The sequence below is a fragment of the Glycine max genome, chromosome 17 (genome assembly GCF_000004515.6).
Source record: "Glycine max cultivar Williams 82 chromosome 17, Glycine_max_v4.0, whole genome shotgun sequence".
Taxonomy (NCBI): Eukaryota; Viridiplantae; Streptophyta; class Magnoliopsida; order Fabales; family Fabaceae; genus Glycine; species Glycine max.
This window is the reverse complement of record NC_038253.2, coordinates 11,609,753-11,620,973: the sequence shown is the minus strand read 5'-3', so window position 1 is coordinate 11,620,973 and position 11,221 is coordinate 11,609,753. Positions and strand designations below refer to the sequence as shown.

Genomic DNA, 11,221 nt, shown 5'->3' with positions numbered 1-11,221 from the left:
CCCAATGAACAACATCTTGTTCCAGAAATTACCCAAATGCTTTTTGGAATCTTTTTCCTTTGGTGTAAGAAATCTAAAAAAAGCTCAATTCGATTTACTATCTCAATAAAAGTGATGTGCCCAACAAGAGGATGTTGGAAAGTAACAGTTGATCCAACCATGCAAGTGTGGTGTGACATACCTCCTTAATGTTAGTACATGTCAAGCCAAGGCCTCACTGTGTGCTAATTGGAAGTCGCAACATTATACTAAGTTCCTCACATTGTGGTCGATATTATCAATGAGGTATTTGTTTGTGGGACATTGTATGCTCTAACTTACTTTTTTAAGGATTTGAACTATTCCTACATCCTTCTCTCTTCAATCACCAAGTCAACATTATAACTCTGTATTAATATCCTTAATTGCTCAAGTTCATTCCCAAGTGGTTAAGGTGGTTTTGGAGGTTGTTGTAACTCAACAATGTGCCCTTAAAGCTAGTGTATGAGTTTGTCCTCAGGATCAACCATTGAGACTACATTATTGACTATGGCTTCGCAAGTTGTATGTTTAACTAGTGGTGAAAGCAAAGATGGAGTAGGACCAACATGAATATTGTGAGGTAATTTTACTTCCTACAAATATTCATCCAAAATGGCCTTAAGTCACGTAGTATGATGTATAGTATTTACTTTGCAAAGGTTGGAATTAAATTTACCATATTCTCACAACAAATGGGTGCAATATGTAATAAAAGTCCACTTATTATAAAGACGTTAGTTGTATTTACAGGAATCTTTTTTAGGTACATTTGGAAATAAAAGTACAAAATAGAAACTAAGTGGAACTTAAAGCATCTCTCCCAAGGGCTAAGAGAACACCATTAGGAGGAAGACTCCAAGTCTGATCATAATTAGAAGAAGTTGTTCCCCATCTTGTAAGAGAATCCGCAACTTTGTGAGACATGCCAATCCCGATCCAACATCTATTTACATGCACGCTAACCTCATCCATGTTCCAAAGCATTTAGAACTTGGACAACATCCATACAACATATGATAACCATGTTTCCAAGCTTGCAACTTGGCTATGAGAGAGTTTCCTAATGGTTTAGATGTTGAGAAACCAAACTTCCAACGGCCAATATCAGCATGAAACACGCCTCCAAGACCTATCCGATGCAATTGCTGGTGAAAGCTCCCATAACAACAACAATCAAAGACAAATTAATCTCGACTCGACATAAGAAGGTGGATCCAAGAATGAAGATTAGTTGAATTCGTAATGGCACAAGAGCCTAAGATGGATTGGATTGCCAGACACGAAGTCCAAGGCCTCTTAGAGATATTATTATTGTGTTCTAGTATGATTTGTTAACTTTACTTTAGACAAAGATATATTTCACTTTGTAGAAATGTACTTTAGGAATTTTGTGCCTTAATGGCATTGACACCAATCAACCCAATATAATTGGGACTCATCTTAAATTTAAACAAAAATGAGTCACCATTCAAATTGAATCTTAATAATCCATTATTAACATGAGTTAGTCTTTATTTATTTAACATCTTGATTTTTTTTATAAAGTGCATTTGTATTTATGATTAATTAAGATATACATTTCAATAAAGATTCAAATTTAAAAGTATAAGAAAATAATTAGTAAACTAACATATGACACTTATGCAGTTAAACGGGTTGACCCAACATGTTGGACCCGGTTCTAACGCACTTAGGTCATGCAAATTTAACGGACGGCTCAGATCTATTCATCTATAGGGTTAAGCAAGGGACGGCGTCTATAAAACTTAGAGCAACACTTCATCGAAACCCTAGTTCTTCGCTACTGCGACTGCGCTTCAGCACAATGGGTATTTCCTCTCTCCATCTCTTCTCTCTTCCCTTCATTACTTGCTTTTAGATTGGTTTTCTGATCAATGCGTTGCATCGATCTGCATTTGTTCATAGTATTCACGGTCATGTTGTGCATTCTAAGATTCACTCCTTTCGATTCATTTTGGAAGTTTTTAATTTGACAGTGAGGAACTTTAAGTGGTTGTAAATCTGTCTACGGAATATGAGGTTTTTGTTTTTATTTTTATGGATTTTAGAGTTTCCTTTTCACATTTGGTTTTGGTGTTCATACTTTTGGTTGATTGCACTTACGAGATTTAAATTACCATGCAATTTTCTGTTGCTTGTGGTCAAGTTTGGCCTTAACTTTTTCTCTATCAATATAAGCGGAATGAATAGTTAATGATATATGTAAGGTTCATGCTTTGTGTGGATGCGTTTTGTCACCTGTTCCTATATATATATATATATATTTGTAATTGCTGATTTCTATTAGTTATGCTGGTTGAGCTTTCTATCATAGCATTTTTGTTATTCTAGTGAAATTAGGCATTATTTGTGTTGGTTTATGTTGCAATAGGTGCCTACAAGTATGTTTCGGAGCTATGGCGCAAGAAGCAGTCTGATGTTATGAGATTCTTGCAGCGGGTGAGGTGCTGGGAGTATCGCCAGCAACCTTCTATTGTCCGTTTGACAAGGTCTACTCGCCCAGATAAGGCTCGTCGCTTGGGTTTCAAGGCTAAGCAGGTGAGGAAATTTTATTTGTTTGACATGATTTTTGAGGGTTATTCACCTGATAATTCTATCTCCATTTGGTTTTACGAGTGTTGTATTTTCTAACGGTTTTCTGTAAAACAAAGTGGTGAAAATTTGTTGGAAGTGTTTACCAATAAATAAATGTCATTCTTAGCTCTATGATTTTGCCCCAATCCCCAACATCTGAAGCAGTGGGAGTTGTGTGTAACTCCTTTTTATTTCTTTCTAATTCTTTGTGAAATTGTGACACAATTGATTGTCAATAATGCATTAATTGAGTTGGGTAAGTTGGCATGAGAGTGGAAGAAAATAGGGTGCTGGCTAAGTGGTGTCCAGAATCATGTCTTTTTTCTTTTGGAAATTGCATAATTACAAAGAATTGGAAGCTACCCAAGACCTGCTACAGTAGAACAAGCTGTCCATCATTAGCCCAAGAAAATTTACTTTTTACCAAATTTGTTATTGTAACAGACTGGTACAGTTTTTCACCAAAGCAGTAATCATAGTATGTAGTTCCCATCCTGTTTAATTTGTAAACCCTTGTCAGTAATGTGTAGTTGAATTATGTGGTTAAGTGGTCTCCAGTAGCATATGTATGTTCTCTTTTGGAAATTGCTTATGTATAAATTGATCGGATGCTTCCTCAGAACAGCCACAGTAGAACGAGCTGTCTATCAGTAGCTCCTGTACTATTTAAATTTTTGTGAAAATGTGACAGCTGCATGGCTATATCAGAATTATGATGAAACAAACCTTGTCAGTAATGAATAATTGAGTTGCACCTTGCTTCACTTGAATCTTGATTATGATTATATTCTTATAACATTCCAGGGTTACGTGATTTACCGTGTTCGCGTACGAAGGGGTGGCCGTAAGAGACCAGTTCCAAAGGGTATTGTTTATGGTAAGCCCACCAACCAAGGTGTTACTCAACTGAAATTTCAACGCAGCAAGAGGTCTGTTGCCGAGGAGAGAGCCGGAAGGAAGTTGGGTGGCCTCAGGGTTCTCAATTCATACTGGGTGAATGAGGTATGTTAACATCACATTGTTGAAAACCTGGTTATGAGTTGCTGACTTTGTTGGTCTGATTCTATTGTTATGTGTTGTTGCAGGACTCCACTTACAAATATTTTGAGGTCATTCTGGTGGATGTTGCCCACACTGCTGTAAGAAATGATCCAAGAATCAACTGGCTCTGCAATCCAGTCCATAAACACAGGGAACTGCGTGGCCTCACTTCTGCTGGGAAAAGCAATAGGGGTTTACGTGGCAGAGGACATCTCTACCACAAAAATCGTCCATCACGCAGGGCAACCTGGAAGAGAAACAATACCCTCTCCCTTCGTCGCTACCGTTGATTTTGTTGCAGTTATCGTATGTTGCTTCATTTTCTGAGTATTTGGAGGAAAATCGTCAGTTTTGGATCCCTGAATCATGCCTTTTTTCCCCGATAATGTCTTTAGTACTAAAACAGCAGAGATTAATGATGTAAGTTTTTTACTATGTGCCGGGATTGTTTTTATTTATTTTGTTCGACTTTTTTCGTTGTGGCAAATCTCGTGCTATGATTATTTTTGGAGTCCGTTTATTTTTTGGTTTGTTATTTTTGGTGTTGGTAATTATGAGCATTAAAGGAAATCATGAGCCTTTTTTTTATTTTTTATTTTAGGGGTAAATGATGTACTCTAAAATACGGTTTATAAGTTGAAAATCGTAAATTCGTAATGTATGTTTTAACATTTTTTTAATAATTTAATTATTTTCTAAATGGATAATTTTTTTAATAATTTAATTATCTTCTCAAATCATGAAAGAAATGATTTCTCCCTCGTAAAAATAAATCCAAATTCACAAATTCTCTTTAAATTAATCGAGGTTGTTGTCAGAAATTTTTTAGCGTGGCAATCTCTTCCCCAATATAATAAGAAGATCTTCCATCCCAATTCCAGGTTGAGGTTATTTTGGATTGAAGAACATTATACAGAGATTATAATCAGATTAATCAAGGAATCATACATATTAACTGAAAGATTAATTTTGAAGCTAGGTCATTGAGTCATTGTAACTCAAGTGCAGCATCTAATCTACCTTTCCATCATATACTTCATCCTTGTGATTAACATCAATAGCTCCAGAAGCCATCACACGAACAGGATTTGCACCAACAAACAGTCTCATCAGATCAAAGAAGTGGCAACACTTCTCTACCAGAGTTAATATTGAACCGATTCCAATTGTTCACCTATGACCAATATCACACTCTTCAGCTTGCTCACTAGTCACCATGAGAACCAAAAACCATGCAATGTAATTTCAAATTGTATAAAATCTAACCTTAACCAGAAAAGGAAACTGATGCTCCCGAATTGCTACCTTTCTGACTTGTCCAAGGTTTCCTCCCTTAACAATTTCTATCAGCTTTGCAACAGGTGGCATGTATCTATATTCCAGTCTAACTTGTACCAATATATCTGGTCTCTTCCTAGCAGCATTGACAACCTAATCCAAAGTAACACACAAGGACAATAAATTATAGTTTTTAAAGATATTGGTCCAGTCTACCTTAATTAAATGAAACACACACACACACTGCACACAACACACAACACAATACAATCAGTTAGTTACTCCTTTTTTTTCCATAAAGACCAAGAAGCAAATTCTATTTTCTTTACTATTTACCATGACAACAAAAACCAAATTATCACTATTTATTCTTTCTTCTACTTCTTAAGAAAGAGTACAAAGTTACTGAAGGGCATTCATGCCCTTCCCCAGCTAATGGTAAGGCATCCAACTATAACAACACCATTTTCCAAAGGAAATACAGTTTATGCCTAGCATGCAATACTTGTTTATGAAGTAATACAGCAAATTTCAAAATTTCGCTTTCACAAGATAACGTAAGGGAAATGACACAAGTATAGTTGATATCTCCATCCCGATAGAGAGCACAAACAAAGAGATATAAAATGTTACAAACCCTTATAAAATTGCATTCTAACAGTTAAGCCAATAAGCAGCAACCAATTTTATGGAAGGAATGACAAACCTCTTTGCAATGTGAGATTGTGGTGCATAAGGGCTTTTCTACCAGTACACGATGTGGTTTGGAATGATTGATTATGTCCATAAGAATCCTATGATGGGTCATGTTAGGAGTGGATACCACCAAAACATCACATAGTCCAATGTCCAACAGCTCCTGGTGACCTGAGAAAACCTTCACAACTTTCAAAAAGTCATTCATTCATTCACCTAACTATGTAGCACTGTCTGCTTAATTAAACTATAGTAATACTGCCCAGAACATTGCATATAGAACTTACATGTTTACAAATGAAATCTCATCAATAGAATTTGTATATCCAAGTTAAAATAATAATAACTATATATTTTTTTTGTTACCATAGTATTGCAACAGAATATTTATCAATTTTACTGATGATTAATTTCTGTTAGAATAATCACTTCTAATAAAATTCTTCTCTTTCAATCACGATTTTTTTCATCTACGAGGCTTAAACAATCACTTCGTGAGTATAATAATAACAATATAATATAGGCAGAGAAATTTAATCAAGAGATGAATGTGTTATTATTATATTAATAAAAAAAGACAATACCTTGAGAGGCCAACCAAAGGAGTGTGCTAAGTCAAGAGCGAGTTGTTGAGAGGGAAGATGAGGGTCAGCAATAGCGACAACTGCCACGCCTTGAGTGCGAAGATGGTACAAATTCACGAGATGCTCTCTACCCATCATTCCTACTCCTATGATTCCGTACTTTACTACTATAGCACCTGCCATGGATTCTGATTTCTGAATTCTGATTCTTCTTCAACTCTTGGGTTTGTTTTGGTTAGTAGTACAAAATCTGGTAATTAGAGTTATAGAAGATATTTCATCCATTGATTGTTCCCTATCCGACAAATTCAGTCATGTCAGTTCACAAACTTCACATCTTTTTTGGCATTGTGTTCTCTCTATTTGTTTTTAATTTTATTTATTGATCTGTTTTCGAAAAGAATTTAATTAGAATAGTGTGGCATAATACGAGTTCATGTATGAGGAATTTATTTATTTGAATGGTAGTTAAATTTAAAATATTTTTATTTTTTATTAAGTGATATATACCGGGAGATTGAATACATGAAAATTAATATCTTTCCATAAACTAAAAAATCACCTGTAAGGACTTCTGTGCTCAGATAAGAATAAGCCTTAGGTAAGGTGACTAGGGATTAGTAGTACCTGAAGTATAGAACGTTATCTACTCGTAAAATGTTAGGAACCTTTGATATATCTCCTAGTTGAAGGCACCACAACTCTTTGTAGCTTTAAAATTTTTACAGTGAAAATTTGATTTTTGTGATGTCATCGTAGAATCAAACATGCACAACACTATTGGAGGTTACCTTGAGCGTTTTTGGACTAATTGAATACTTAGGCTTTTATTGGAGCTATTGAGCCTTGCCAGACCTAGGCTATGCCAACTTTGAGCCTAAATTAACCATGTTTGGAACAGGATCAAAATATTTACCCTATAAATATTTAGATCCTTGTATGATGAATCCGTACAATTGCAACACCTTTAGACGACTAAAGTGTAGGTGGAAGGAAGGGTTTAAAAAATATTTATTTGGCATCTAGACAGGATTATCTTATTTATTATGTTTTTTTATTTCATTTTCAATATTTTGTAATTTCAAAAAAAATTTTAAGAACACCCATTTTTCATTGGAAAAATATGTAGTAAAAATATTAAGGAAATAACCACCATACACAATAATATTGATTATATTATAAATAATAGTCAAAAGAAAATAATTTATGCGGCACTATTTTAAAAAAAAATTAGTAATCGGATCTAAAATAGACAATAGAGTTGGCAATGCATTTGCTTTCCCATGTTTATTTCAATATCCACGAGGCATATGATATAATAGATATTTACCATCATTTGAATATTTAAGGTGGGCCTTGAATGGTTTAAAATTATTCCAGGTTGCACCAAAAACATCATTTGAGATCTTATAAACCAGCACTAATAGAAATTAAGCCATTTCACTAACTAGTGTATGGGGCAGATGGTGTCATACTGACTTTTACAGGGAAAAAGCTTTATTCTTTTTCCAAATAACTACCATGAAGAATTTAAAGGAGCTCTAGTTAAATTTGGGTTCTAAATTAAGACATGAAGAAACAAAACTTTTACAAACCATCTGGTTTTGTTTACTAAATGCTTCTGTGATTGCTCGTTAAGGGCTTGAGTAGTTAGCAGCTCAAAAGTCCATAAAATGTTGACAACAAAATTTGATTTACGCTTTCTTAATTTCTAATGAGTTTTAGAGCAGCTGGATGCATGAGTGACTCCAAAAAGGTTCTTTCTTTCAAATAACCGGGGAGTTATTTGTCAGTGGAGTAGAAGTTAATTTTTTTCCAGAGATAAGCCCCTCTTCTTTTGTATTTGGTTCTTATTAATAATTTGAAGTTAAATTTATATTTGAAGTAGAAAATTCGAGTAAATTGAACTACACAGCATGCTAATTTTGTATGTCAACACTATTATTGCATGCGTAGTTCAAAGGCTGCATTCTACATTGGTTATTCTTAGGTATACCGTCAAGTCTTTCCACCTGATGGTTCAGGTACATTAACCAGTTGAATGGAACATTCTTCCAAAAGGAACACCTTAACCTACGGTTCACATTCTAACCAAATTGAGATTGACGGGCTAATGTTAATATGTTTAGACAAGGTGTGTATACAAGTCTGACTGTCAATTGACATTTATTGTCACCAGCAGATACTAATCCTTTCAAAAAAAAAAAAATCAGTTTTTTGGGATAGGGGGGTGGCGGTGGGAGGGGGGCGGGGGCACCTCTCTATTTTATTATGATACATGATAACAGCCAATATGTTTTATGAAGAAAAAAAAATCCTATATGATTCATTTTTGTCATGAACTTCATAATGTTTTATTAAGAAAAAGAATCTTGACTTGGTTAATGCTGTTAACCAAGAACTACCTACAACCAAAATCGTACCAATGCTTGATAGAGACCATATGCACACAGCAATATTTTTGTTGGGGGAGAGGGGGGGTCATGCTTTAGAGGTCCAGCATGAGCAGCAGTGGTTTCTCTATAACAGCATCTAATATATTCACATGCTGTACTTAAATAAAGATCAAAGGCAAAAAAGTTTATAAAAATATTGAGCTAATTACTATTAAGTCATTTTATTACCAACAACTACATTGCTTTCAACTATCATATCATGCCTTTCACAGTTTCTCCACCAACACCTCAATGCACAAGTTTATCAGGGCAGAATCTGGATCAATTTAGTTTAGATGGGTGATGCATAAGCCATATAAACATGATGCTACTAAAATTACCATAACTATTCTTGTATAACAGTCTCTTTAGTCTCTACATTAATGAAAAATAGTTACTAGCCTTATCAAACTAAGAATATTACTTCTCACCCATAAATCTTTCTAACAGTAGTTACCTGTATATGAAATCTGGCAAATTGTGAAAACCAGTTACTAAGGGATTCATATATTTGAAAGATTACTGCACAACTTCAAGTTTCTAATTCCTAAAACCAATATAAATTCACAACACTTGAGTATCCTCATAGAAAAAAACCATGATCAAATAGTTAAAGGAAGCAGCAACCGTCAGATCTTTCTTCTAGCTTACAAATAAACAAATAAAAGCAAATCCCGTGCATTGAATTTTTTTTGTACTACACAATATGAAGACCAAGTGTATCTAGATGGAAAAACAGGCAGCATGTATGAGTTCAGAATGAAGTGAAAAAGCACTAAGAAGATTTGGGAAGTCAAAATGCATTTACAATTGAACAAATGGCATATCTGCTGAAGCCTCTAAGTTAATCAATCCAAATCCACTAAACCATAGGCTTCTCACATCATAGCCGCCACCATCATCATCAGGCCTCAGCACATCTCTAATTCTCTATATCAAATCAAAACCTTGTTCCTGAAATAGCAATCATAATTAGTCCCACCCAAACACTCCTACATTTGGATCTACAAATCTAATTTTAAAACAAATTCAATTTCTCTTTTTTTTTTTTTCATTTCAATTATCCACATTACAAGGGATTTAGTGGTTTTCATGAAATAAGAATATGAAAAAAAGGGGGAATTGGAAAAAAGAAAGGGCAGGCACACCTACGTCTGTTTGGAGTAGGAGGAAGAGGAGGGGACGCGCTTGTTACGGAACATCATGTAACCGACGGGTAACACTACTCCGATCATCATAACGGCGGCACCGATCAAGTATCTCAGTGGGCTTGGTGGCTCCACCTCTACCAAGCTCCTAATCTGCATCGCAACAACGTTACGATTAGAGAGAGAGAGAGATCCAAAATTGAAATTGAAAACCCTAATTAATAAACAACATTTACACGATCTACTTACAGGCATCTCCACCAAACACAAAATGAAAATGTTCCCACTCGCTGATTTGTCTGTCAAGGTATAACCAAGAAGAAGCTTCTGCTCTCTTCTTCTGTAACGGAATAAATGAATCATCATTGATTTTTATTTTTTTTACACGCGCATTTTCCGTATATTATTACCCTTGCCTTCAAAGCTCCTTACGCCCATACGGATACGGATACGAATTCAGATACACTTGTATAATAGTACTACATTTAGGGGGTGGGTAAACGGGTCCAGGTCCATGAACTGGCCCGTGGGATCCGCGGTCTGCGCGAGTTACAATCAATTTTTTTAAACGGTCCTTAATTATGTCATATTTTTGGCCCGTCCCACCTAATCCGCGGATGATGCGGGTTTGGCCCACGAGTCCGCGGATTGCCCGAAGTCCGCATTAGGTTTGATTTATTTGACCTTGACCTAATTAACTAGGTTTGATTTTCTCTTTTTTACCCTAAACTTTTCTTTTAAAACAATAGATAAAGAATATACATTAGATAAGATAAAGATTTAAAGATAAAAATAAAAGATTTAAATTAAAAGATGATAAAAATAAAAAAGGATAATATAAGATAAATAAAAGATAATAGAAATAAAAGATTAAGATAAAAAAGATAAGTGATAAAATGTTAAAAATCTTCCTTTTGATATTTTCTCGATCTTTTTCTCTTTTTATCTATTTTTTTCATATCTGTAAACCATAAATAATAAAAATATCAATTCTTATTATTTAAGCAAAAAATAATTGTTAAATAAATATTTTAAAGATATTTCAATATATTTTTATTATAAAAAATAGCTCACGAGATGGAAAAGACTCAAGCTACTTCAAATATAGAATCATTTGTTGGTGGAGATGTTTAAATTTCATATTTTAGATTTATTGCTTCGATTTTCTTTTGTTAAGACATTATTTATTTTATTGATGTAATTGACTAATTATTGAGATTTTATTTACATTTGTATTGAACTTAATTTCATTGTATTATATTTTTATTAAAATTGAAATTATTTTAAAATTAGGTCCGCGGACCGGCCCGTTTGACCCGCGGGGTCTGTGGGACGGGGGCGGACCAATTTATTTAGTCCGTGTAAGAAGCGGGGCGGACTGGCCCGGTCCGATGCTAATGCGGACAGGCCTTACGCGGGGCGG

At 34.7% G+C, this 11,221-nt stretch overlaps 2 protein-coding genes and 1 pseudogene across 4 annotated transcripts; 1 reads left to right on the top strand and 2 right to left on the bottom strand.

Annotated features, from left to right (window-relative positions):
• Positions 1-1,833: 1,833 nt before the first annotated feature.
• LOC100810310 (60S ribosomal protein L15-1) lies at positions 1,834-4,144 on the top strand. Its single transcript, NM_001377990.1, has 4 exons — positions 1,834-1,850; positions 2,414-2,580; positions 3,421-3,618; positions 3,702-4,144. Exons 1-4 carry the CDS (start codon positions 1,847-1,849, stop codon positions 3,945-3,947), a joined length of 615 nt encoding a protein of 204 aa, NP_001364919.1. The 5' UTR covers positions 1,834-1,846; the 3' UTR covers positions 3,948-4,144.
• On the bottom strand, positions 4,116-8,369 carry LOC100800561 (inositol 2-dehydrogenase-like; annotated as a pseudogene). Its single transcript, XR_005889344.1, has 4 exons — positions 6,216-8,369; positions 5,642-5,812; positions 4,924-5,088; positions 4,116-4,831 (listed from the first exon to the last, which is right to left on the bottom strand). The product of XR_005889344.1 is annotated as an inositol 2-dehydrogenase-like (transcript).
• Positions 8,370-9,238: 869 nt separating this feature from the next.
• LOC100527157 (uncharacterized) lies at positions 9,239-10,254 on the bottom strand. 2 transcript variants are annotated; one of them, XM_014769797.2, is made up of 3 exons: positions 10,048-10,254; positions 9,803-9,951; positions 9,239-9,604 (listed from the first exon to the last, which is right to left on the bottom strand). In XM_014769797.2, the coding sequence occupies exons 1-3, from the start codon at positions 10,162-10,164 to the stop codon at positions 9,586-9,588; spliced, it is 285 nt and encodes a 94-aa protein (XP_014625283.1). In that variant the 5' UTR covers positions 10,165-10,254; the 3' UTR covers positions 9,239-9,585. The 2 variants fall into 2 exon arrangements, with proteins under 2 accessions (XP_014625283.1, XP_006600841.1); XM_006600778.3 differs by lacking the exon at positions 10,048-10,254 and having other exon boundaries at positions 9,803-9,957.
• Positions 10,255-11,221: the final 967 nt, after the last annotated feature.

What these genes read in the sequence shown, in the direction of transcription:
- LOC100810310 (NM_001377990.1), top strand. An exon ending in TGGGTTTCAAGGCTAAGCAG is followed by an intron (nt 2,581 to 3,420) that starts GTGAGGAAATTT and finishes ATAACATTCCAG; the next exon opens with GGTTACGTGATTTACCGTGT. An exon ending in ATTCATACTGGGTGAATGAG is followed by an intron (nt 3,619 to 3,701) that starts GTATGTTAACAT and finishes GTGTTGTTGCAG; the next exon opens with GACTCCACTTACAAATATTT.
- LOC100527157 (XM_014769797.2), bottom strand. Translation starts at nt 10,164, where the DNA reads ATGATGATTCATTTATTCCGTTACAGAAGAAGAGAGCAGAAGCTTCTT. An exon ending in TGTGTTTGGTGGAGATGCCT is followed by an intron (nt 9,952 to 10,047) that starts GTAAGTAGATCG and finishes GTTGCGATGCAG; the next exon opens with ATTAGGAGCTTGGTAGAGGT.